The sequence below is a fragment of the Garra rufa genome, chromosome 9 (genome assembly GCF_049309525.1).
Source record: "Garra rufa chromosome 9, GarRuf1.0, whole genome shotgun sequence".
Classification (NCBI taxonomy): Eukaryota; Metazoa; Chordata; class Actinopteri; order Cypriniformes; family Cyprinidae; genus Garra; species Garra rufa.
Window position 1 is genome coordinate 2,013,677 of NC_133369.1, and position 27,385 is coordinate 2,041,061.

At 30.3% G+C, this 27,385-nt stretch overlaps 2 protein-coding genes across 3 annotated transcripts; both read right to left on the reverse strand.

Annotated features, from left to right (window-relative positions):
* Positions 1-529: 529 nt before the first annotated feature.
* gpatch3 (G patch domain containing 3) lies at positions 530-9,670 on the reverse strand. Its single transcript, XM_073847595.1, has 7 exons — positions 9,286-9,670; positions 7,401-7,891; positions 5,560-5,734; positions 4,415-4,474; positions 4,188-4,309; positions 3,058-3,185; positions 530-1,095 (listed from the first exon to the last, which is right to left on the reverse strand). The coding sequence occupies exons 1-7, from the start codon at positions 9,653-9,655 to the stop codon at positions 912-914; spliced, it is 1,530 nt and encodes a 509-aa protein (XP_073703696.1). The 5' UTR covers positions 9,656-9,670; the 3' UTR covers positions 530-911.
* Positions 9,671-11,193: 1,523 nt separating this feature from the next.
* On the reverse strand, positions 11,194-26,983 carry smpd5 (sphingomyelin phosphodiesterase 5). 2 transcript variants are annotated; one of them, XM_073847525.1, is made up of 9 exons: positions 26,823-26,983; positions 22,452-22,559; positions 19,732-20,806; positions 17,881-17,956; positions 16,293-16,433; positions 16,117-16,206; positions 14,704-14,767; positions 14,467-14,626; positions 11,194-11,697 (listed from the first exon to the last, which is right to left on the reverse strand). In XM_073847525.1, the coding sequence occupies exons 3-9, from the start codon at positions 20,737-20,739 to the stop codon at positions 11,596-11,598; spliced, it is 1,641 nt and encodes a 546-aa protein (XP_073703626.1). In that variant the 5' UTR covers positions 20,740-20,806; positions 22,452-22,559; positions 26,823-26,983; the 3' UTR covers positions 11,194-11,595. The 2 variants fall into 2 exon arrangements, with proteins under 2 accessions (XP_073703626.1, XP_073703625.1); XM_073847524.1 differs by lacking the exon at positions 22,452-22,559.
* Positions 26,984-27,385: the final 402 nt, after the last annotated feature.

Sequence of the window (27,385 nt, forward strand, 5' to 3'; positions counted from 1 at the left end):
TACATAACAAAAACGCAAAATAGGGGAAAAAAAAAGGGAGAATAAATAATAAAAAAACTATTGTATTATTAAAGTAATTAGAATTCTATTTAAATATAAAAATTATTGTATTATATTAATAATAAGTATTACAATTATAATTAGGAGGACAGATAAAAGTCTTGTAATATACCTAAGATAAAAATTAAATAAAAACAAATAATAAAAGAAATGATACACAAGTATTCACGCAATAACAACATTAAAATGTAAAATAGGGAATGAGGGAGAAAAAAAAAAAATTATATATATATATATATAAATAAATAAATATAAATAAAAAATAAAATTAATAATTTACTTAACTATTATTAAATTGTTAATATTTTATTTAGAATTTAATTCAATTATAATAATTATTTTATTATTTATTATTTTATTATATTAATAAGTATTGTAAATATAATTAGGAGGACAGATTAAAGTCTTGTAACAAAAGTCCCATGTAAGATTAGGCTGGCTGCAATTAGATCATGTGATTAAAGTTAGCAAAAATAGCGAAAAAAATAAAATAAATAACTTAAAGAACTAGCATTGATTCTAGCAATCCTAAATGCCTAAGATAAAAATAATGAAAAATATACAAAAAATAAAATAAAATCGGAAAAGTATAAAAAAAAATAAAAATTATTATTTATTAATTATTAATAGTAATATAATAATTTCTGTACACATTGCATTCTACCATGTATTAATGATGATATTGGCACATAAAAAAAATCAAAAACTAAAGAAAACTAAAGTCTATTCTGTTGAAAAGGTTTAATACAAAAATCACAGAAAGATGATGTACAGCTGTGTAAAAGCCTTCATTGTTTTAAGCAGATAATAAATAGGCAGTGCTAATAGTGAATATCACTAGTGATCAGTGGTTATGTGTTGGGTTTAGCGTTGCCCCCTGGCCGCCAGTGTCTGTACTTCATGCTGGTGTTGGGTTGACGCCGCAGCACTTCATCGCCTTTATCAATGTCTTTAGGTTCATCATAAATTGTTGAGATGTGAAAGTCTTTTTTGGGTTTCTTAGGAAGAAATGAGCTGAGCTTCTCTCCATGGTACCTGCAAACAAATATGAAATCAAACGCATCAGTCATAAGCACAAAAACACTGAGTAGAAATCATTTATTAAATAAGTGCCACTTCAAATATAGAAAGTTGTATTATTAATGTAGCTTAGAAATAATCATTTACAGAGTTCTTAGACTTTTTGACCAATAAATGTCCATGTATATAAGTTTTTAATGCTTTTTAAAAGAGACGTTTCTGCTTATCAAGGCTGTTTATTTGATAAAAAAAAAACGTTATATTGTGAAATATTATTGCAATTTAAAATAATGGTTTTCTATTTAATTTTACTTTAAAATAGAATTTATTTCCATGATGCAAAGCTGAATTTTCAGCATCATTACTCCAGTCTTCAGTGTCACATGATCCTTCAGAAATCATTGTAGTATACTGATTTATTATCAGTGTTGGAAACAGTTGTGATGCTTAATATTATTTGCTTTTTTTTAGGATTCTTTGATAAGTTAAAAAGAACAGCATTTAAACATTCAAACCTTATATATATATATATATATATATATATATACACACACACACACACACACAGTCAAGCCCGAAATTATTCATACCCCTGGCAAATTCTAACTTAAAGTTACTTCTATTCAACCAGCTATTTTTTTTTTTTTGACCAGAAATGACACAGACTTCTCCCAAAAGTTAACAAGACGATGTACAAGAGGCATCATTGTGGAAAAAAATTTCTCAGCTTTTATTTACATTTGAACAAAAAGTGGCATGTCCAAAATTATTCATACCCTTTGCAAACTGTCACAGTCTAAGTGAAAATCCAAAGTTCTGTACCATTCCATATAGTCCAAGCTGTTCTAAAGCATCCTAATTACCCTGATTCATTGGGAACAGCTGTTTTAATCAACTCAACAGGTGAAAAACAGAAGCTCTCTGCTGTTGGTTTGTGGACAGTCATGGCTAAGACAAAGGAGCTCACTGAGGACCTGCGGCTGTGCATTGTGGCTGCTCACAAGTCAGGAAAGGACTATAAGACCATATCTGAATGTTCTGAAGTTCCAGTGGCTACAGTGCAAAGTATTATTAAAGAATACAAGACGCTCCACACTGTGAAAAATCTCAGAGGATGTGGTCGGATGCCAAAAGGGACACCTATGCTGAACCTAATGTTTTGTGGGTGTTTTTCAGTCGGTGGACCAGGGAACCTAATCACAGTAAACAGCACCATGAAAAAGGAGCGATACATCAAGACTCTCAACAACAACATCAGGCAGTCTGCAGAGAAACTTGGTCTTGGGCACCAGTGGACATTTCAGCACAACAATGACCCAAATCACACAGCAAAAGTGGTGAAGAAATGGTTAGCAGACAAAAGCATTGATTTTGCAGAGTCCTGACTTAAATTCAATTGAGAATCTGTGGAGGAGCTAAAGATCAGGGCGATGGCAAGGAGATCCTCCAACCTGAAAGAGTTAGAGCTCATGGCTAAAGATGAATGGGCAAAAATACCAGTGGAGACATGCAAAAAGCTGGTCAGCAATTATAGGAAGCGTTTGATTGCTGTAATAGCCAATAAAGGCTTTTCTATTGATTATTGAGAAGGGTATGAATAATTTGAGACATGTCACTTTTTGTTCAAATATAAATAAAAGCGGAGAAATATTTTTTTCCACAATGATGCCTCCTGTACTTCGTCTTATTATCTTTTGGGAGAAGCCTGTGTCATTTACGGTCAAAAAAAAAAACTTAGTAACTTTTGCCAGGGGTATGAACAATTCTGCGCTTGACTCTATATAAATATACACACACACACACACACACACACACACACACACACACACACACTTACTTATATATAAATACATATTTTTTCCAGATTTGCAATGACTGTGAGAACCCTGGACTAAACTGGACACATTTCATGAAGCTAGAAATGTAAAAGCACACATTCCTTCTGTGAATGGCTAGATCAATGAAGTGATGACTCACCCGAAGCCTCTCTTGCAGTTGGGATGCTGGCCATCGTTGTCCAGCGCCTCCGCCATTCCCCTCTGGCTGTTCCCGAGCCCTTCTCCCTCCCTCCAGCCCTGCTTCTCCATCACACGCCGACCCACTCCCTGCAACACACACACACACACAGCTTTAAGCATTTTAATGTTTGATGCTTCACACTTTGAAGTGTGCAAAAAGCATTTATCAAAAGTCAGTTTTGTTAGTGTTGCAATGCTAAAACCTGAATAGAACATTTGTCAAATACAAAAACCATGGTAAACCCTTTGCAGATTGCTTTGCAGTCAATGGAAGAACCAATTTCATTATTGTAAAATAAGCAAACAAACAAAATACATTGTTATGTCTTCTGTATAATATACAACTTTTAGATATGTACTTAACATTTTTATATTTACATGTAAAGAAATGATTAATTCATTATACACACACACACACACACACACACACACACACATATATATTCACAATATACAATTAATCATTTCTATACACAAGTACTATACACAATACAGAAGTATTCATGCAATAAAATAAAACAATAAAAAATTAAAATTAAAATAGGAACAGAAAAGGGAGAATAAACAAAAATATATATAACATATAAAAACAACATTAATAATCATTTGTTATATTATAAAGTTTGTAAATATTTTCTAATAATTATTTAAATATATATATTTCTTTACATTTTTATATTATAACAATTTAAAACTAACAAAAAATACATGAACAATTTTTTACTTTAATTCTACAAAATAAAGGTAAACAAAATCATAACTCCTAACTTAAAAAAAAGCCAAATAAACTAAAATTATAAACCTTAATTTATAAAAAAAAATACATTAACAATTTTTACTACATTAACAATTTATTGACATTTAATGTAATTTTTACATTAACAATTTAATGCTACAAAATAAATGTAAACAAATGAATAACTTTTAACTAAAAATTTTAATATAATTTTTTTTAACATAAAATGCTAAAAAATAAATAAAATGAAAAAATAGATTTATACTTTTAAATTTAAATTTAGTTTAGATTTACAAATTTAAATGTAAATATAAAATGCTAAATCTTGCAATGAACTCTAAAAACATCCGAACCTTTGTAAACCTCTCAAAGCTGCCGATTTTTTGCTGGCGTCCCGGCAATCCTTCCAGACCGTCCCGCAGCCTCTTCTCAGAGCGCATCTCCACATAATCTCTAGCATCCATGTCGCCTCCGTCTGAGGAGAGAACATTTAACTCGGTTACAGACGTTCACATTAACGCGGTGCATGTTTGATGCTGTTCTTCCATCACAGTGTTCAAAATGATCTGAACATGTTTACCTTTGTCATAGTAGACGCTCATATCCACATCCCAGTCATCTGCTGTTTGCTCATCGAAATCTGGACAACATCAGAGAGAAAACATGAGCAACATGAGGCAATCACATCAAACAATTAATAAATACGTGCTGGAGTTAATGAGCACACATTGAGCATCTTTTGGGATAATCTTGATAAAAGCAACAAGAAATGTTTTTTTTTATCAGTAAATGAATACATTTTTGATTGAGTTTCTTGTATAATTATATACAACTTTCCTAATTTATATTTATGATTTATGATATTTACTCTGTTTAATTCACAATATGAACATGTATGATAATAATTTTATTTTAATACAAATTTATAACATTTTAAATTAAATATGTAAAACGTACAATATAAAAATACAATATAATAAATCTTAATTTAAATTCATTTATAATTTTTTTTATTGTAAATAAAATCATACATGTATTACAATGTATTAAAAAGTATTTTTTTTACCTCTAAAAATACAATAACAATTACAAAATTCTAAAAAATAAAAATTGTAAAAATATGTTTACAATTATATTTCTTCAATAATAATTATACTTGGAAGGTTTAAACTTTTTATTTTAATTATTAAAAAAATAAATAAATCTAAACATAAAATAATACATATTAATTGTTGAAGAAAAACAAAACACAACATACACTTATAATCTATTATATTTTTCATAAAAAAAATATAAAATATATAAAAAATGTAAATATAAAAAATAAACCACAATTTATGAAATCGTAAATTTATGAAAACTGTATTTATAATTTGGTTATAGTTCTTCAATATTACTAATATTTGAAATGGTATCTTTTTTTAATTCTTAAAAAAATAATAAATCTAAACATAAAATAATACATTTTAATTAAAGAGAAAAAAAAATACACACACATATTTATATACACTTATACATATTTAAATTTTTTTCCTGAACTACCGGACCAACAATAACCTTATTGTTGAGCTTCCCAATTAATTCTTTCAATTTGACCTCAAAACACAGCTCCAGATGTGGCACATCTCTATTTTGTATAAAGTGAGATTACAATATACTGGATGTGCTCAGCAATTTTATTAAAACTGAAATGGTTTGTGAATGAAAACAATAAGCACACGGTACCTCCTTCTTCCTCCTGCCAGAACTGAGCGTCTGTGTAAAAAACGAGACCCGATCCACCCTTCTCCCACTTGAGCTCGATCTCCTCCTCAAACAGCCTCTCTTTAGTGCGCTCCTGACTGGTCACGTCTTCGTGAAGGGCCTCATGACGCTCCCACTCCTCACAGCGGTCATCGTCCTGCCCAAAACACACATTCAGTATATTTATTAATTTTATAAAAATTTATTTTGATATAAATTACATAAATAATGTAAAATATATATTTTTAAAATGATTAATTATGAATTTTTTTTATTGTACTAATCAAAAAATATAAACATAAAAGCAATCATAATTTATTAAAAACTGTATCATTAGAATTTGTTCATTTTAGCATAAAAATTTACATGTAATTATTTTATTTTATTTTTAGTTATAAAAAAATAAAAATTTAGTTATAAAAAAATGAATGCAAATATAAATTAATTATTTTTACAATTTGTTAATTATGTTAAGAATGAAATAATACATTTTAATGTATCAACAATAAATATTTAAATTTTAAATATAAAATACACAAATGTGAACAAAATGATAAAATTTATGATTGTAAGTATACTTTTCATAAATTCTGATTCTTTTATTTACATTAATTTTTTTATAATTGAAAATAAAACAAATTGAGCGTATACATATTTTGTATTTACATTTTTCCCCTCATAAGTTAACATTTATTATTTTATGTTTATATTTTTTATATATATTTTTTAATAATTAAAAAGTATAAATTAAACAAATTGTAAATATAATTTTTCATAAATTCTGATTCATTTTATATTCACGTTAAATTGTATAAATAAAGTGTATACTTATTTTGTATTTTCATTTTTATTTTTTCTCATAAATTAAAATGTATTCTTTTATTTTTATATTTGTATATATTTTTAAAAAATTTTAATAAAAAAGTATAACATTTTAAGTATTAGTAGTATTGAAGAAATATAAACAAATTATAAATGCAGTTTTTCATAAAATTACAATTTCATAAATTGTGGTTTATTTTTATATTTATTTATAATTTTTCTGTGAATTATTAAGACTTATCATTTAATGTTTAAAATTCATAAAATTTAAAAAACATTTTCTTTACATTTGTGCATTTTATAATTAAAATAAAGGTATTTTTTGATACATTAAAACTAAAATTTAAATGCATACTTTCATTATATAATTAACAAATTGTAAATATGATTTTTCATAAATTCTGATTTACTTGATTTTACATTCAATTTTTTATAATTAAAAATAAATTATGAATGTATACGTATTTTGTATTGACATTTTTCCCTTATAAATTAAAATGTATTATTTTGTTTATATTTTTATAATTAAAATAAAAAGTATAAATTAAATTGTAAATATAATTGTTTATAAATTCTGATTTATTTTATATTCACATTCACTTTTTTACATTTTTATTGTTATTTTTTAAATAGTTTTATTTATTTTTTTCTTATAAATTAAAATGTATTATTTTATGTTAAGATGTATATATTTTAAATAATTAAAATAAAAAGTATAACATTTCAAGTATTAGTATTACTGAATAAATATAAATTATAAACAGTTTATAAATATACAATTTTATAAGTTTTGGTTTATTTATTATGTTTACATATTCCTTCAATAATACTAACACTTGAAATGTTATACTTTTTATTTTAATTATTTAAAAACATATACATTTTAACATAAAATATTAATAATTTATAAGAATTTTTTTTCTCTCATAAAAAATTTATTTAAAATTATTTGTTTTTAATAATTTAATTTAATAAAATTTTTAATTTAAGCCCTAACTCACATCATCAGGGCCTGACAGCTCCTCTTCACTTTCTTCTTCCTGTGACTCTTGATTGACAGGTGGACAAGTGGGCGTGTCCTCATCTACTGTTTGCGAGCAAGTGGGCGTGTCTTTATCTAGTGTTTGTGAGTTTGTGGGCGTGTCCAGACCGCCGGGCCCTGAAATCTCGACTCCGCCCGCAGTGAAGACGCTCTCCTCCTTGGGACGCATGACGGTCGAGTTGCGATACATGTAGGGCACGTTCCCGTATCGGCGATTCGAGCCCGTCTTAGGAAACGTGAGACCCAGTTTGCGGATGAGCCGCGGCGGGAGGCGGCAGGACTGGATGAGCTCCAGGAAAACGGTCACAGGGGTGCCGACGTTCCCGGCCGGCATGAGCGCAGGCGGATTGAGCTCCGGCAGGCCCTTGAGGTCCGACATGGAGAAATGCTCTGATTGGGCGACGTGGCGTCTCATCTCGGCCTTCGTCTTGTACGGGAATGAATTATGATCTATAAACACAGATTCAAATATGATTATAAAACAATCTGGACCTAGATGCATTGACATTCAGTTTACTCAACATCAGGACATTTAGACAGATTCTAAAAGACATTTTTAATCTTTCAGGGTGTGATGTGAGCAGGTGATGACCCTTGACCCCTTAACCATAATTCCCATTTTCCCTTTGCAATTGAATAGTTCAAGTTGAAGTCCACCCTTCAACACCTTCACAAAACATTTAGAAGAACTTTTACTTGTCTAACAACATTAAATGCTCATAAAGTCTCATATACATACCACATTTACATTATTTTAAACACAAATTTATAAATAATTATAATTAATGTATGTATAAAATTATACTTTTTACTTTTTATACATTATTTTCATTTTCAATACAGAAATGATTATTGTTAATTCATTAAACATTACATTTATAACTGTTAATTTTACTTACAAAATATAAATGTATACATAAAATAAATTGTATTTTAATCTAAGTCTAAATCTAAAATGAATATTATTTCACACTGACAATTTATGAAATTAGTTAATTTTACCATAAAACAAAATGATAATTATACACATTTAATTTACTTTTATTAAAATTATATTTAAAATTAGCTACTTATATAATGAAAGTACACATTTAAATAAAACATTTTTTAATTACTTAATATCTTTATCAAAAAAATATTTTTTTTCATTTTAATTATAAAATAAATGCAAACAGTATACATAAACGCAAGAAAAATTATCTGAATAAGAAAATATATACATGTAAACAAATTATGAATCTTAAATGACAAAACAAATGTAAATAAACCACAATTTATAAAATTGTTATTTTTATGAAAAACTCCATTTGATTTGTTAATTTTACTATAAAAATGTAAATACAAAATGGTACGTTTATATTATGTATATTATAAACTTACAATACTTATATTTTTATTTATAAAAAATATGAATGTAAATATAAAATGATACATTTTAACGTATAATCTTGTGTTAACAATTACATTCTTTTAATATTAAAATATTCAAAGGTAAACAAAATTTTTTTTACAAATTTTTTTTAAATTTATCATTTAAACATTAAATGTAAAGATAAAATTATGAAAAATTATTATCCATCCAAATTTATGAAAAAAACTGTGTCATTAATGTTAATTATAAAAAAAGAGAAAACTGCATTTGCACTCTTTATTATTTTAATAATAAAAAAAAAAATACAAACGTAAACATTAAATGAAAGTGCATCGATTTATTCACAAGTATTTATTTAGTATTGGGTCCAGTAAATATATTGGCAGGAAAATTAGAAATATAAACAACTGCTATTTACTGTCCAAAACATTATATTCATACGGAGGGACTTTTATTTTGGCATCGCACTCACCAGCCTCCTCTGATACTTTGACTCTTCGGATCGAACACTTTCTTCTCAGCCAGTTTCCTTTAGAGTCGATCCACTGGTTCCCCAAATACATCTTCATGAATCTGTCTGATTCCTGTGAGCGAACCAACACCACACAACAACACGAACCCGCCGTTTTCCCCTCAGAACCATCCGAACCGCTCGTCCGCTCACTGGATCCGCTAAACCCCGCGCTCTGCACTCGAACCTCTGGCCGATGGCGATAATGGAAACACGCGAATCCTTTACTCTCGATAAACTGACTGAAATAGTTCCTCAGATCTGCGGATCGGAAGCTGACAGGAATGTTGTTTACAACGAAATACGTTACCTCTTCCGACGCCGCCGCCATATTTGAGACTGTAAAGCCGAATCCACATCCGGCTCTGACACGCACAACGCGGAAGTCGTATCAACATAAAAGGACAAATGACTAAAAAAAACTTGTTTTTAACTCAAGAACTGGTAGTGAATTTTAAAAATACGTACAAAAAATGGCAATCAATAATATAATTATATTAATATATTAATGAATATGGCGTAAAATTGATTTTTTTTTTCGCAAAACGTAGTTACTCTAATAATGTTTTATTTACAACTTCGATTTTTTTGTCTTGGTTGATATTAAACACGTCATGTTTTACTGTTCTATTAAAATAAAACATTTAAAGACATCTTAATTGTGAGTTTTCAAAAAATTTCGAAATATACTTGTATACTGTACCATATTTAAATAGCATGGTATTTATATTTAATTTAAATTTACATCTATCCAAACTGACTTAAACTTAAACTTCAAGGTATAATAATGTAAATAAAAAGTAAATGTAATGTACATTTCAGTCAAAAGATTTTTATGTTTTTAAATAAGTCTCTTCTGCTCACCAAACCTGCATTTATTTGATCCAAAGTACATCAAAAACAGTGAAATTTTTAAATCTTTTTACTATTTCAAATAACTGTTTTCTATTTGAATATATTTTAAAATGTAATTTATTCCTGTGATTTCAAAACTTCAATTTTTTTTTATCATTATTAATCCATTACCAATCCTTCAGAAATAATTCTAATATGCTTTTTTGCTGTTCAAAAACATTTTCAATTATTATTATTTTAATCTATATTGACTTGAGTACAATTTTAATTAAAAAAATCCAAAGATCAGCATTTATCTGAAATAAAAAGCTCTTGTAACATTATCCCATACCATTTAAAAGCTTTGACTCAGTATAATTTCATTTATTTTTTGGGAAGGAAATTATAGAAATTAATACTTTTATTTAGCAAGGATGCTTTAAATTGATCAAAGGTGATGATAAAGGCATTTATAATTTTGAAAAAGATTTCTTTTTCAGATAAATGCTGTTTTTCTGCACTTACTATTCATCAAAGAAACCTGAAAAGTGTTTTCAACACAATAATGTACATAATTTTTTTACATTAACAATTTAATTCTACAAAATAAAAAAATTCCTAGCTAATAATTCCCACTAAAATAAATGTTTTTTTGAGCAGCAAATCAGATTATTAAATTATGATGTGACACTGAAGACTGGAGTAATGATTCTAAAAAATCCGTTTTGAAATCACAGAAATAAATGACTTTTTAAAAAATATTCACAAAAACAGTTATTTTAAAAAGTAAAAATATTTCACAATTTTAAAGTTTTTGCTGTACTTTAAATCAAATAAATGCAGGCCTGATGAGCAGAAGAGACTTCTTTAAAAAACATCAAAAATCTTACCGTTTAAAAACCTTTGACTGGTAGTGTACATTTATTATTTTTGGAAAAAAAAAATAAAGCATATGATTTGAATTCATTTTGCCAGGTATTGTGCTAACAATAAGAACTCTATTCACAGAGAACTGCAAAAACACCTCAGAAAAAAAAAATTCTACCCTTTTATTAAAATATATTTCCAAAATCATTTCTGTGTTGTCAAGGAAAAAAACGTGTCATTAAAAAAAAGCAGAATTTCCCTTATGTGTGTAGCATCTATTCTTAGACAAACTCATATAACAGTTACTGTACAGAGAGGAGATGCATAGGAAAGAGTGTCAGAACTATTGCTTGGGTCATATAGTGATTCATAAAGTGATATTTGGTGTTTCACTTTTCACAATCGATTCTTCAAAAATACTTCACCCAAAAATGATTCTGTTGTCATTTCCTCATTTACACTGTACTAGATGTTCATTTTTGGGTGAACTCTTCATCAGCTATTCAGCATTTTGTTTCTCATGGATATTTTAAGGTGTCATCAGGCTGGTCCACTAGAAAGTGAACATCTCTACATCGCTTGTGAATCCAGAGAAACGGAGAGCCTGAAGCCCAGAGGAACGTGATCCGTCAGTCCGGCCAGCTGAGTCACGTATGTGAACTCTTCCAGCTCCTGAAATACAATACAAATATATTTACATTCAGTAAATTTCAAAATGGATTTCAGTATCAAGAAAACACATTCAGAGTCTTACAATCAGGGCTCGACATTAACGCTTGTCCGGGACAAGTGGATTTTGTGAAAGGGCAAGTGAAGGAGAATTTTACTTGCCCCGACCGGACAACTAACCATGACTAGCATGTTGCTAGCATGTTTCCAACATGATTTACATGTTACAAGCAGGTTGTTAGCACATTTCTAGCATGATTAGCATGTTTCTAGCATGACTAGCACGTTGTTAGCATGTTTCCAACATGATTTACATGTTACTAACAGGTTGCTAACATGTTTCTAGCATGATTAGCATGTTTCCAACTTGATTTACTTGTTACCAGCATGTTGTTAGCATGTTTCTAGCATGACTAGCATGTTGCTTGCATGTTTCCAACATGATTTATATTTTACCAGCATTTTGTTAGCACGTTTCTAGCATGATTAGCATGTTGCTAGCATGACTAGCATTTTGCTAGTACGTTTCCAACATGATTACATGTTACCAGCATGTTGTTAACATATTTCTAGCATATTGCTAGCATGTTCCAACTTGATTTACTTGTTACCAGCATGTTGTTAACATATTTCTAGCATGTTGCTAGCATGTTCCAACTTGATTTACTTGTTACCAGCATGTTGTTAGCATGTTTCTAGCATGACTAGCATGTTGCTAGCATGTTTCCAACATAATTTACATTTTACCAGCATGTTGTTAGCCCGTTTCTAGCATGATTAGCATGTTGCTAGCATGACTAGCATTTTGCTAGTACGTTTCCAACATGATTTACATGTTTCTAGCATGACTATCATGTTGCTAGCATGTTTCCAACTTGATTTGCTTGTTACCAGCATGTTGTTTGCCTGATTCTAGCATGATTAACATGTTTCTAGCATGACTAGCATGTTGCTAGCATGTTTCCAACATGATTTACATTTTACTAACAGGTTGTTAGCATGTTTCTAGCATGATTAGCATGTTTCTAGCATGACTAGCATGTTGCTAGCATGTTTCCAACATGATTTACATGTTACTAGCAGGTTGCTAACATGTTTCTAGCATGATTAGCATGTTTCTAGCATGACTAGCATGTTGTTAGCATGTTTCCAACATGATTTACATGTTACTAGCAGGTTGCTAACATGTTTCTAGCATGATTAGCATGTTTCTAGCATGACTAGCATGTTGCTAACATGTTTCCAACATGATTTACATGTTTCTAGCATGACTAGCATGTTGTTATCATGTTTCCAACTTGATTTACTTGTTACCAGCATGTTGTTAGCATGTTTCTAGCATGACTAGCATGTTGCTAGCATGTTTCCAACATGATTTATATTTTACCAGCATTTTGTTAGCACATTTCTAGCATGATTAGCATGTTGCTAGCATGACTAGCATTTTGCTAGCATGTTTCCAACATGATTTATATTTTACCAGCATTTTGTTAGCACGTTTCTAGCATGATTAGCATGTTGCTAGCATGACTAGCATTTTGCTAGCATGTTTCCAACATGATTTATATTTTACCAGCATTTTGTTAGCACGTTTCTAGCATGATTAGCATGTTGCTAGCATGACTAGCATTTTGCTAGCATGTTTCCAACATGATTTATATTTTACCAGCATTTTGTTAACACGTTTCTAGCATGATTAGCATGTTGCTAGCATGACTAGCATTTTGCTAGTACGTTTCCAACATGATTTACATGTTTCTAGCATGACTATCATGTTGCTAGCATGTTTCCAACTTGATTCGCTTGTTACCAGCATGTTGTTAGCATTTTTCTAGCATGATTAACATGTTTCTAGCATGACTAGCATTTTGCTAGTACGTTTCCAACATGTTTTGCTTGTTACCAGCATGACTATCATGTTGCTAGCATGATTTACATGTTTCTAACATGACTAGCATGTTGTTAGCATGTTTCCAACTTGATTTGCTTGTTACCAGCATGTTGTTAGCATGTTTCTAGCATGACTAGCATTTAGCTAGCATGTTTCCAACTTGATTTACTTGTTACCAGCATGTTGTTAGCATGTTTCTAGCATGACTAGCATGTTGCTAGCATGTTTCCAACTTGATTCGCTTGTTACCAGCATGTTGTTAGCATGTTTCTAGCATGATTAACATGTTTCTAGCATGACTAGCATGTTGCTAGCATGTTTCCATCTTGATCTGCTTGTTACCAGCATGTTGTTAGCATGTTTCTAGCATGACTAGCATTTTGTTAGCATGTTTCCAACATGATTTACATGTTACTAGCAGGTTGTTAGCATGTTTCTAGCATGATTAGCATGTTGCTAGCATGACTAGCATGTTGCTAGCACATTTCCAACATGATTTACATGTTTTTAACATGACTAGCATGTTGTTAGCATGTTTCAAACATGATTTACATGTTACCAGCATGTTGTAAGCATGTTTCTAGCATGATTAGCATGTTGCTAGCATGACTAGCATGTTTGCTAACATGTTTTCAGCATAATTAACATGTTACTAGCATGTTGTTAACATTACAAGAATGTTGAGAGCATGCTGTTAGCACATTTTTAACATGATTAGCATGTTACTAGCCTGTTGCTAGCATGATTAACAAGTTCCCAGCATGATTAGCATATTGTTCTCATGATTTATATTTTGGAATTATATTCATGAATATATTTTTGGTATTTTTTTGTACATTTTGAAAATACATTTAAAAATCTCAGTAAAAATCCAGACGTACCGTTTTGCAGCGACTGGAGACGGAGGTGTCTCGATAGAGCAGGTAATCGATCCGTCGGCCGATCCAGGGCTGATCAGGCTCAGGGTAGACCAGAGGAACGCCTTCGATGGCCACCGGTGGAGAAATATAGTCCTTCCGCAGCTCTTCAGTCTCCAGAGTCCTGCAGAGACCATCAACCATCCATTAGATCACAAAACACCAAGACCTTCACACACAATAGATGGACAGATATCTGACCGCTGCAGGTTGTCTGGTGTCCGTATGTTCTCATCGTACAGCGTTGGCTGTTCCAACAGGGTTCCTACAAACAAAATAAGTTTTGGGTTAAAATATTTACATGTGGAATTTCCCAAAATGAAATACATTTTAATTGCAATTACACGTTAACGATTAATGTAAAAACTAAATTTACAATTGCATACAGTAAATAATATAATAAAAAAAAAACATCCTAATACCCAAACTAAATTTCAATATTGGAAAATTAAGTATAAGAAATAATAGAAAAACTATAATACCTAACCTAAATTTTGAAATTGAAATAATTAAATAAATAAATAAATAAAATAAGTCAAAAACTATAATACCCAACCTACATTTTAAAATTAAAATAATTAAATTAAATATAATAAGTAAAATAGATAATATAATACTTAACCTACATTTTAAAATTAAAATAATAAATAAATACATACATACATAAATAAATAACTCAAATAAAAACTATAATACCCAACCTACATTTTAAAACTGAAATAATTTAATTAAATATAATAAATAAATACATACATAAATAAGTAAAATAAAAACTATAATACCCAAACTAAATTAAAATAAATAAATAAATAAATAAGAAACAAAGTACGTTAAATGAAAACTATAATACCCAACCTAAATTTTAAAACTGAAATAATTTAATTAAATATAATAAATACAAAAATAAATAAACATCCCCAATAAAAACTATAATGCCCAAACCTAAATTTTAAAATTGAAGTAAATAAGTAAAATAAAAACTGTAATACCCAACCCAAATTTTACAACTGAAATAAATTAATAAATAAGTAAAAGAAATACAATAATATCCATCATAAAGTTTTAAATTTAAATAAATAAATGAATAAATGAGTCAAATAAAAACTATAATACCCAACCTAAATTTTAAAACTGAAATAATTAAATGAAATATAATAAATAAATAATAATAATAATATTTTATAAAAATAAAAATATTTTAAATGAAAACTATAACATATATATTTTTTTATTTTATTTTTTTTTATTCCAGTTTTAGTTTTAGTTAAGTACATCAAGTTAAAGGTTTTTTTATTTATTTATTTTTTTTCAGTTAACATTTATTTTATTTTAAGTAATAAAAATGTTTTTAATGGTTTTACCACTGCTCCCAACCTAAATTTTCAAACTGAAAAAATAAAAATGAAAATAACAATTAAAATAAACAAAAAACACAACATCCAAAAAGTCATATCAAAACAAAAAGTGAAAAAAGAAAGAAAGTTGGTTCTTATTTGTGGTTTTTATTTAACCACACAACATCCACTGAAGAACAGAAACATTCCACTCCAAAACATGGATTTTCTTTCCAAAAATTATACTGAAAAACAAATAAACAGTAATTGAGAGCGTTACCGATGACCCAGGGCTTCTCTCTTCCAGCTGCAGCTCTGCAGGGATCTGTATATTCCTCAAACACACTGTGGCTTTGCTCCAGCCTGTCATCTGCAAACACAGACACAAACATCCTGTTAATCAGGCCTGGTTTTCTATATAAACACTGATGTTTAATCAAGTTATTCAGAACGCACCTGGAGAGCAGTTGTCAAAGTTAAAGTCGCCACAAAGCACATCAAACATCACCATTTCGTCGTCTCTTCTGGTCACTGCCTGGAATTCACTGATCCACTTGGTCAACATGTTCAGCTGCTCAAAACGAATCTCTCCATCCCCTGAACAGCAAACATTTGCATATTACATTATTGAATGCATGTATATTATGTGCAATTATTATTATTGGTGCACTTATAATTTGTACATGATTCTCAAAATACAAAAAAAAAAAAACAATTCTTCTTGACCACTGGGATTCTAAACATTGTAATTATATTGGATTGGATTGCATTAGACACTGTATTATCCAAAAATCAATATTCTGTCATTATTTATTCATCCTCGTCAAACCTGCATTTGTGATCTGAGAGCTCTGCCACAAGTGATTTAATTTATTTAACATTATCATATGATTATAATTTATTTATGACATTTCAATGGTGTTTTTGTCCTTTTTGCATCAGATGATGATAAAATAATTATTCATTAATTATATAATACATTCTAAATAACAATCATAATATAATAAATAATTATAAAAAATTATATAAATAATTAAAATAATTATTAAAAAAAAATTATACAAACAAAAATAACTTAAAAAAGAAAAGTGAAATCTTTGAATTGTGCTTATAACAAGTAATAACGTTCTTGAGAACTGAGAAAGAAACGATAGATTTTTCATTTAAAATTTCAGGAAAATATTTTAAAACATTTGAGAATTTAATTTAATTTAAACACTATTATAGTTATAATATTTACATCCACAAATGATTTAATTTATTTAACATTATCATATAATTATAATTTATATATGACATTTCAATGGTGTTTTTGTCCTTTTTGCATCAGATATGATGATAAAATAATTATTAATTAATTATATAATACATTCTAGATAATAATCATAATATATTAAATAATTATAAAAAATAATAAAAAATTATATAAATAATTAAAATAATTATTTAAAAAAATATACAAACAAAAATAACTTAAAAAAGAAAATTGAAATCTTTGAATTGTGCTTATAACAAGTAATAACGTTCTTGAGAACTGAGAAAGAAACTATTGATATTTTAATTTAAAATTTCAGGAAAATATTTTAAAACATTTGAGAATTTAATTTAATTTAAACACTATTATAATTATAATATTTAAATTTTTCCAGTTTTCTTCTTAATTTCAGCTAAGTTTTAATATTTTTTTATTATTATATTATAACATTTAAGTTTAATTTATTTTGATTTCCATTTTAGTTTTAAATCAGCTTTCAGTTTTAGCAATGTTAGTGCTTCAAGTCAAACTAAATGAGAAGCTTAAGTTTTCCATATAATATTTATATTTACATTTTTTTTTCCAGTTTTATTACAATTTACAAAAAATGTTCAAAAAGTTTTAGTTAATGGTAATATCCCTGTACAGGATAAATAACACATTTAGAATAAACAATTAAATGTATAAATAATCGTATAAATGTATGAGATTTATAAAAATCACATTTATAAATAAACAAATAAAATAGAATGACAAGATAATCAAAGTAAACAAGTAAACAACACTTGCCTTCAGGAGCGTGCAGGTGAGTGCAGTTAATATACCCGACCATTTTCTTCTCATCTTTTCGTAACCCGATTTCCACCTTGTGAGAAAACAAGTTCATTTTTAGTTTGGTCAGTTTTCAAACCCTTATATAAAACATTATAGATTAAACATGGCATTAAATGGCTAGTTCACCCAAAAATGGCCCATCCTCCTCCAATTTATAGACTTTTTAACCGCATGCGCATGGCAGAGATAGACAACACCAGCATTTGAGGTTAAAAAGTGTTTAAGGTGTAATTTTTTTTTAGAAAATGGCAAATCGTTTCGCTAGATTAGACCCTTATTCCTTGGCTGGGATCATTTAGAGCTCTTTGAAGCTCCATTTAAACTCTATTTTGGGAGTTCAAACTCATGGGTACCATACAAGTCTAACTATATGGAGAGAAATCCTGAAATGTTTTCCTCAAAAAAACAATTTTTATGACTGAAGAAAGAAAGACATGAACTTGGATGATATGGGGGTGAGTAAATTATCAGGATTTTTTTTTATTCTAAAAGTGGAGTAATGCAAAAGTAGCCCAGCTAAAAATATTTGGTTCCCAAAACATTATAGGAATGTTAGTTTTTGGTGCTGTATGATTATTAGCAGCGGTACTGGAGTAAAGAGGATAGGAGAACGTTCTGGGAACCTTCAGAGAACTTTTTGGGAACCTTCTAGGAAGTTAAATAGAAGGTTCCCTTTTGGTTAGCCAGGAAAGTTTTCTTAATGTAAATAGAACGTTCCCTTTAAGTTATGGGAACATTCCAAGGACCTACAGAGAACGTTCTGGAAAATGTTCCTCTTCAGTTAGACTTGTGAAATCTCTCTGAAATCACAATATGTACTCTCAAATATTTACTTTCAGTATTAAAATAATCAGAAACGTCTGCAAAGTTTTAATGAGTTTACATGGTTACAAATAAAAATAACCTTCAAGGAACGTTTTGGAAACATTCTCTCTAGGTTATAAATATAAAACTTCAAAATAACCTTCAGGGAACGTTCAGGAAACATTCTCTCAAGGTTGTCTCAAGGTCTCTCAAAACCTGAAAATAACTGGTTAACGTTCTTGGAAAAATAAAACTTAAAAATAACCTGCAGGGAACATTCTTGGAACGTTTTCTCTAGGTTATAAAAATAAAACTTAAAAATAACCTGCAGGTAACTTTCTGGGAAGGTTATTTTTAAGTTATAAAATGAAACCTAAAAATAACCTGCAGGTAACTTTCTGGGAACGTTCTCTTTAGGTTATAAAAATAAAACTTCAAAATAACCTGCAGGTAACTTTCTGGGAAGGTTATTTTTAAGTTATAAAATGAAACCTAAAAATAACCTGCAGGTAACTTTCTGGGAACGTTCTCTTTAGGTTATAAAAATAAAACTTCAAAATAACCTGCAGGAAACTTTCAGGAAAAGTCATTTTTAAGTTATAAAATTAAACCTGAAAATAACCTGCAGGAAACATTCTGGGAATGTTCTCTTTAGGTTATAAAAATAAAACCTAAAAATAACCTGCAGGAAACATTCTTGGAACGTTCTCTATAGTTTATAAAGATAAAACTTCAAAATAACCTGCAGGGAATGTTCTGGGAAGGTTATTTTTAAGTTATAAAATTAAACCTGAAAATAACTTGCAGGAAACATTCTGGGAACATTCTCTTTAGGTAATTAAAAAAAGAACTTATAGGGAACGTTCCTAGAACCATACAGGAACCATATGGGAACGTTAGGGCAACGTTGTGTGTTTGTTGGGAGCCACTGGAATGGAAAAAAAATGCATTCTGTGTAAGCAGCACCCCAATGATGACAGGATTTTAAATTGCATGTTGTACCTTTACAGTGAGCAGGCCTTTGGCAGCCAGAGCGTCTTCTCCTCGTCCATTTGGAAAGCAATGATACTCAGCCTCCATCACAGGATAGCGACATGCCAAGAACAACCCGCTGTTAAAAAACTTAAAAGACGAGCAGGTTCCGGCAGGAAAGCAAGCGTAAACGCCGACGTCGTAAAGCACGTGTCCGTAAAGCGGCCCGAGAGCCCGCGCCAGCTTCAGAGCGGCTCTTTTATCGAAAATCTCCTGGAGACACACGACGTCCACGGAGGACGGGAACAGAGCAGACACTTCCATCGGCACGTCAGCGTCCCGTAAGAGCGTCCTCTGCGGATTCTGGTGCTGGTTGGAGTTCTGATTGCAGTTGGGTTTGGGAAGGCCGTCGGTTTCGTGAACGTCTTCTGTCTGATTGGTGGCGGAAACGTCGACGGATCCGTACGAAGACGGCGCCGGTTGCGGGATCAAACTGCTGGATGGCGTAACCGTTCCGCAGCTGCTGGGAGAATCCACGAAGATACGGATGTGAGGACGTGTGACACCCTGGACGATGCTTTTTCCAATGTACGCCGCGCGTTTTTGCGAGTGCCCGAGGTTGTTGAAGCGTGCGAGGCTGTCGGGAAGCAAGCAGAGGTTTCCCGTCAAAAACCCGAAACTGACTTTCCCCGTCTCTTCCCATCTAGCGTTCCGGTCCTCCATGGGAATGATCTGCTCCTGATGGTGGTACGCAAACGGTCGGCGTACGGCCTGCAGTGGTGCCCATAGTATGAACCCCAGCAGGGCGAATGGAGTGGAGATTATGAAGAGGATGAGGAAGAGGATGGAGCCGAAGACGACCTGAAGCGGATGTAGGTAGCACTCCATTTCGCGGCGCCACATGCGCTCCAGGCTGGTGGAGATGCAGACGGCGAGGAGACGGTCCAGGAACCAGAAACAAGGGAAGATCAGACCCCATCCTACGGCATGGAGACCTTCCAGGAAGCAATTGGGGAAAGGAGACGCTCTTAAAGACATGCCTCAGCGCCAAACGCCAACCAGAGACGCCTTCTCATCTCAGATCCTACACATGACCAGTGGAGCTCTGAAGATGACAAATACGATTAAAAAACATGTTAGTAAAGCTGCAATGCTGTGTATATTTACGTAATCATCTACTTAGTTGGATTGTCTGAACCTGAGTTATCATTAACTAACAGTAAAACCATAAAAAAAAATTTTGTTTAGTTACTAAAATTAGAAAAAAATAAATAATTATAAACAAGTACTTTTTTTACTCAAACGAAAAAAAAATGAATATATAGAGAGACATTTTCAAAATAATATAAATTATTATTTTTTAGTTTTTAGTGTTAAATTGAAGTAGTCTATTTATTAAAACTAAAACTGAAATAAATCTAAAATTATAATAATAATAATAATAATAATAATAATAATAATAAAGATTTATTTCAATAAATAAATAAAAACAACAAGGATTGTATGAACCATTTTTGTTAATTAAAATTAAAACCATAACACTTGAAATAAATGGAAGTTGCTGAGAAAACATTTAAATTTTTTGCTCAGTTAAGAAAATTAGAAACAAGAAATACTAAAATTTAGAATTTTACTAAAACAAAAATAAAAATTAACAAAAATATACCATACAAAAAATTTAGAATCAACAGTATTTTATTGCCATTAGTTGTCAAGGAAATTTCTAATTTTCATTTAATTTAACTTAAGCTTAAATTATTTACTTATTCAACTACTCACTGGGTTATTTTTGATAATTAATACTAAAACCTTAAAGAAATAAAAGCTAGTTGCTGAGTAAAAAGAAAAAAAAAAAGAATTAGAACTAGAAATACTCAACTTTTATATATATATATATATATATATAAATAAAATATTTTGAAACTTGTTATCTAGTAAACAACTCATTTTTGTTAGGTTACTAAAATTAGAAGACAAAAATTAGAATTAGAAATACTGAAATGTATAATTTTACTACCTAAAATAAAATGTAAAAAAGTATTTAGAATTTTTTTGAATAATTCAAAAAATGCTATGCTATAAAAAATTGAATACTTAAAATATTTTTAAAAATCAGCTAGTTGCAAAGTAAACATATTTGTTAGGTTGATTAAAATTATAAAAAAAATAGAATTAAAACTAGAAGAACTAAAATGTACAATTTCAATGAAGCTAAAATAAAACTGATTAAGTGTAGTACAGAGACATTTTAAAAATGTCAATGTTATAAAATTATTTTATTATTACATAATTCTCATTTTCATTTCGTTTAACTTGAAGTCTTGAAATCTAAAAAATAACCGAACACTAAATAAATTATTTCAAAATAAATTAAACAAAACCAATTTGTGTTAGCAAAGCAAAAGACTATATATTTACTTAATCAAATAGTTAGTGGATTATATGAACTGGGGTTATTGTTAACTAAAACTAAACCCAGAAAAACTATTTTTGTTAGTTGAAATATAATAAACACTAACTGAAATATAAAATAATACATAAAAAACGTATTTTATTTCCGCTAGTTGTACAGAAGATTTCTCATTTTCATTTAGTCTACTAAAATGAGTAAAACGGAAACAAAAATGATCAAATAAGCTGATAAAAGTGCAAAACGACACAATAATACTACATCCACAATACTAGTCTCTACATCCTTCTGTTTTAAAGCACTAAAATGACTAAAAATGTGAAAAGCAATCTAGATCTACCTCTACATACAGCTAGTCCGTTGGTTGACTTGCCCTGTTCCTTTCATTTCATATTCAATGCATGAGTTCAGTGAATGACTTTGTCAAACACAATGACGTCCACGTAGCCTGTTTAACAAGAGAAACATGTTTTCGTCACCTTTGCTTGGATAAAGAAATAAAAACTGGTTAACTTCTCAGCTAGAGGTGGGTATCGTTTGAATTTTATCGATTTCGATTCCGATTCCGATTCCACTTATCGATTCCGATTCTTTTCGATTCCAATTTAGTAAAAAAAAAAACAACAACAAACACAAAAGTCAAACTTTAATATATTAAACATGTTTATTTTCAGTGCTAGCTTGCAACATATTATTTTATTGCAGGGGTTCTCAACCTTTTTTATATCAGGGCCCCCTTCTTCTCGGGTCAGTTTTGCAAGGCCCCCCTATGCCTGACATTTCCTCTAAAGGTGTTTATTTTTTAACCTTTTTTATTAACCTAAACATTTGTTTTGCCTTTTTATTTTTCTCCTGCATGTTATAAAAAAAATCAAACAAACTTTAAATTAAAGCTATACTTTTGAATTTAAAAGAAAATCCTCTGCTCTAACTTTTTAACATGAATATACATATACAGATTTAAAACACCTAAATTATTTAATTCAGACATTCTTCACAACTTCAGAGTACTCTTTCTTAAGTGACTGAATATCTACTGTTTGTATTTATTATAAAATAAACATATAAATGAAAAATACAGTAAATACATTGTAAATCTGTTTATGCTGGTGCTCATATGTGCTTAAACACCACTGACCCTTACAAGATCCACCTCTATGGGTAAGCATTCATTATAAAAAAACTCACAGGACATTCATTTTGAAAACTATGCAAATATTTTGAAATTTCACGCAAAAATACTATGGATCAGAGCACCGAAAGCATGAATAGTTTGTGAATCAACAGCGGACTTATGCGTGCCTAATGTACGACTCCGATATACAGTACAAGAATGAATACATTAGGCACGCGCGAGTTCGTTACTATTACTCTGGTCATCTTTGCCTTTACATAAGCGGGAGGGTTTGTTTCATGCAGCCAAGAGATAAAGTAGATACCTGTCTTCCCGCGGGGGTACAAGTGACTTTTATGTGGGCTTTTGCAGGACGAAATAACATACATTTCTTCTGGAGTGGGCGGGCGCAGGACTAAAATCCGTCCCTTGCAGATCTCTAAGATGAAGTTTGCGTGCAGATTGCACGCGTGGAAGGTCCTGGCAGATCACTAGATGAAAAAAATGCAACCAGGAATCGAAACGAGGAATCGAAATTTTAATATTATAACAAGTATCCGATTCTTTATCTTAAGTATCCGATTCCAGAATCGGAATCGATTTTCGATTCCCAACCCTATTCTCAGCCTGTGGTTTTTTTTTAATAATCACATTCACTACAATGATCATGTTTCCATGCATATCATTTATTTATTTGACCTTGTAATCTTTAATCAAAATGTCTGATGAATTACAAAATATAGGTTATGATACATTATACATTTGGCAGATGCTTTTATATGACTTTTGCATTCAATCAACTTAAAAATAAAAGAATTAATGAATTAATAAATAATTAAGTAGCAATAATAAATTGAGTCAAAATAGATTTTATTTATGTTACGAACACAATTAAATTGTGTAAATTATCTATATTGTTGAAATTGAAAATAATAAAAAAAATTTAGTAAATACATAATAATAATAATACATTTGGTCAAAATACATTTTATTTAGGAAAGAAGGAAGACTGATTTTTGAAAGAAGAATATTTATTTATTTTTATGTATCTTTTTACTATTTATTTATTCTCTTATTTATTCTGTCTTTTGGGTGGGAGGGTTTTGATTGGGTTTATATTGAGACGATCTGTAATTTCTTATTAGCTAATATCTCTATATTTTTTTTTTATATTTTAAAATAATTTTTTTGCACATTTGGACCTTGATATTAAATATATCACGTCAAAATTTAAAAATAGCCTCCTCCTGCTCCAAAATTGTGTTTCTTCAACAGCTGTACTTTCCACTATTATCTGTATCCAATCTCACACAAGTCCCAGGGGTTACATTTTACTTATTGGGTTTCTGAACTCACAAACAACAATTCTGGGAGCTCCTACAACAGGATATTATGTTATCAAATAGATAGCAATCAAAGGATCTTGGTGCATTTCCTCCAGCAGCCCTGCTTCATTTCTCAGGCTGATGTCCAGTGTGCACTGCAGATACTGTAGTGTGCTGCTCTGGAGAGATTACAGTATGGCAAGCCGTTGTAACATTTAATCAATAAACTGTACTAGTATCTATTTGCATGCTACTAGTAGTTATTTTTTAGATACTAGTTTCTTTTCCTTTAAGTACTAGTACTTATTCATTAGCTACTTTAGTTCATTAGTTCTTATTAGATACTAGTACTTATTCCAATAGTGACTATTTAAATATAGTTTTCTTGGGACTACTGATTATTCCAATAGTGAGTAGTATCTATTAAAACATTACTAGTAAGCATTCATTGGATACTAGTACTTATTTATTAGATACTGGCACATATTTAATAGATACTAGTAGTTACTTAGGTACTAGTACTTGTTTTTTAGACACTAGTATCTTTTGTAATTATTACTAGTAACAATGCTTATCTTTATAGTCAGATCTGCGTTTTTACTCATCTTTAGTTATGACTAGTCGAATAACTACAGTAACGTTCAATTAAATATTTCACTAGAAAAAACCTTACTGGAAACATTTTGAATAAGTACTAGTATCTAATAATTGTGTACTAGTATCTTTTGAATAAACACTAGTAGCTAATCAATAAGTACTAACCTCTAACAAATAAGTACTAGTATCTATTTAATAGGCATGAGTACCTAATGAACAAGTACTAGTATCTAATAAACAAGAACTAGTATATATTTCATAAATAAGAGTATCTAATAAATAAGTACTAGTATCTAAAAAATAAGTATTAGTACCTAAAGATAACTACTAGTGCATATAAATTATGTTCTAGTCACAACCGGAATACATACTGGTCAAAACTGAATAGTTAATATCTCAATGACAGATCCCCATAGAAGTCAATGGCAACAAATTTAAATTTGTTACTAGTAAGGCACTAGTATCTAATGAATAAATACTAGTATGTAATAAATACATAAGTACTAGCGTCTGATAAATAAGTACTAGCATCTAATAAATAAGAACTAGTATCTAATGAATAAGTATTAGAATCTAATTAAAAAAGCATTAGTATCTATTGAATAAGTACTAGTATCTCATAAATAAGAATTAGTATCAAATGTGACCCTGGACCACAAAACCAGTCTTAAGTCGCTGGGGTATATTTGTAGCAATAGCCAAAAATACATAGTATGGGTCAAAATTATTGATTTTCCTTTTATGTCAAAAATCATTAGGAAATTAAGTAAAGATCATGTTACATTAAGATTTTTTTTTTAATTCCTACTGTAAACCTATCAAAATGTAATTTTTGATTAGTAATATGCATTGTTAAGAACTTAATTTGGACAACTTTAAAGGTGATTTTCTCAGTATTTTGATTTTTTTTGCACCCTTAGATTCCAGATTTTCAAATAGATGTATCTCAGCCAAATATTGTCCTATCCTAACAAACTATACATCAATAGAAAGCTTATTTATTGAGCTTTCGTGTGATGTATATATATATCAGTTTTGTAAAATTTAACCTTATGACTGGTTTTGTGGTCCAGGGTCACAAATAAGTACTAGTATCTTATAAGAACTTGTCTCTAATGAATGTGTACTAGCATCTAATAACTAAGATCTAGTATCTAATGAATGAGTACTAATAACTAATAACACTAAGCAACAAATAAAAAAGTACTAGTTCCCAATGAATGAGTACTGAAAATAGATGCTAGCTTATAGATTAAATGTTAAAACGGCTTGCCATAATTAGAGGCTTACAGCTACACTTCATCTGCTGTTAAACCGCATTTACTGGATTAATCTGTAATTGATTTATCGATCGAGAGCACTTACGGCACAGAAAAGATCGACTGCAATAATCAATACACCGATTCGATCTAAGGCATCCTTATCGATTATAAAACCGGTTGCATGTCAGTCACTGCAGTGCAGGAAACAGGTCAAAACACGACAACAACACGAACTCCACACGTGTGCTGCTGCTGACGTCACCCTACATCTGCGTCAAATTAGCGTATTATAATTATTCCCCCTCTTTCTCTATCACTAGTTGACATTTTAGCCTCTAAAATACCGTGTTCCCGGTTAGTAGGGCGGGTAATGGCGCTCGAGAAGTTTACCTGTGTGTCTGTCTGTCACTCACCTGACTGGGTTTTCTGCGCGCGACAGTGTCTGTTGTGAACGCGGGCTGATGTTTTGGCTCATGACGGTCAGTCCGAGAGTATCGGACAGCTTTCTGAATCACTGAAGGCGGTTCATTTGGTCTCTGTGTTGCTGCTCGCGTCCCTGCCTCCAGCGGTTTCGACACGCATGCATACGTACAGTGTAATGGGTCATGCGCGCGCCCGTACACATCCTCGCGCGTGCACGTGCGCGCCTCTGCCGAAATTCACTTCACTTCCTGGATGTTTGGGGGGCCCCTGAGACCCCTGCGCTGTGAAGCCAGATAAAACGAGCTACTTTTTGGTCAGTCACGCAGAGCAGCTGCATTACAATTTCAATTAGATTTTGTCTACATATTTATGATTTTTTTTCTTTTACATTATATTTTATGTTTTCTAAATATTTATACAAAAAATCTAAATATACTCAATGCATCTTACCAACACGTACAAAAAATGCAATGAATACTTATTTACTTTGTATACCGTACTTTTGTTGGCGTCACTGCATTATACTTAATACAAATGTATTGAATTGACATTT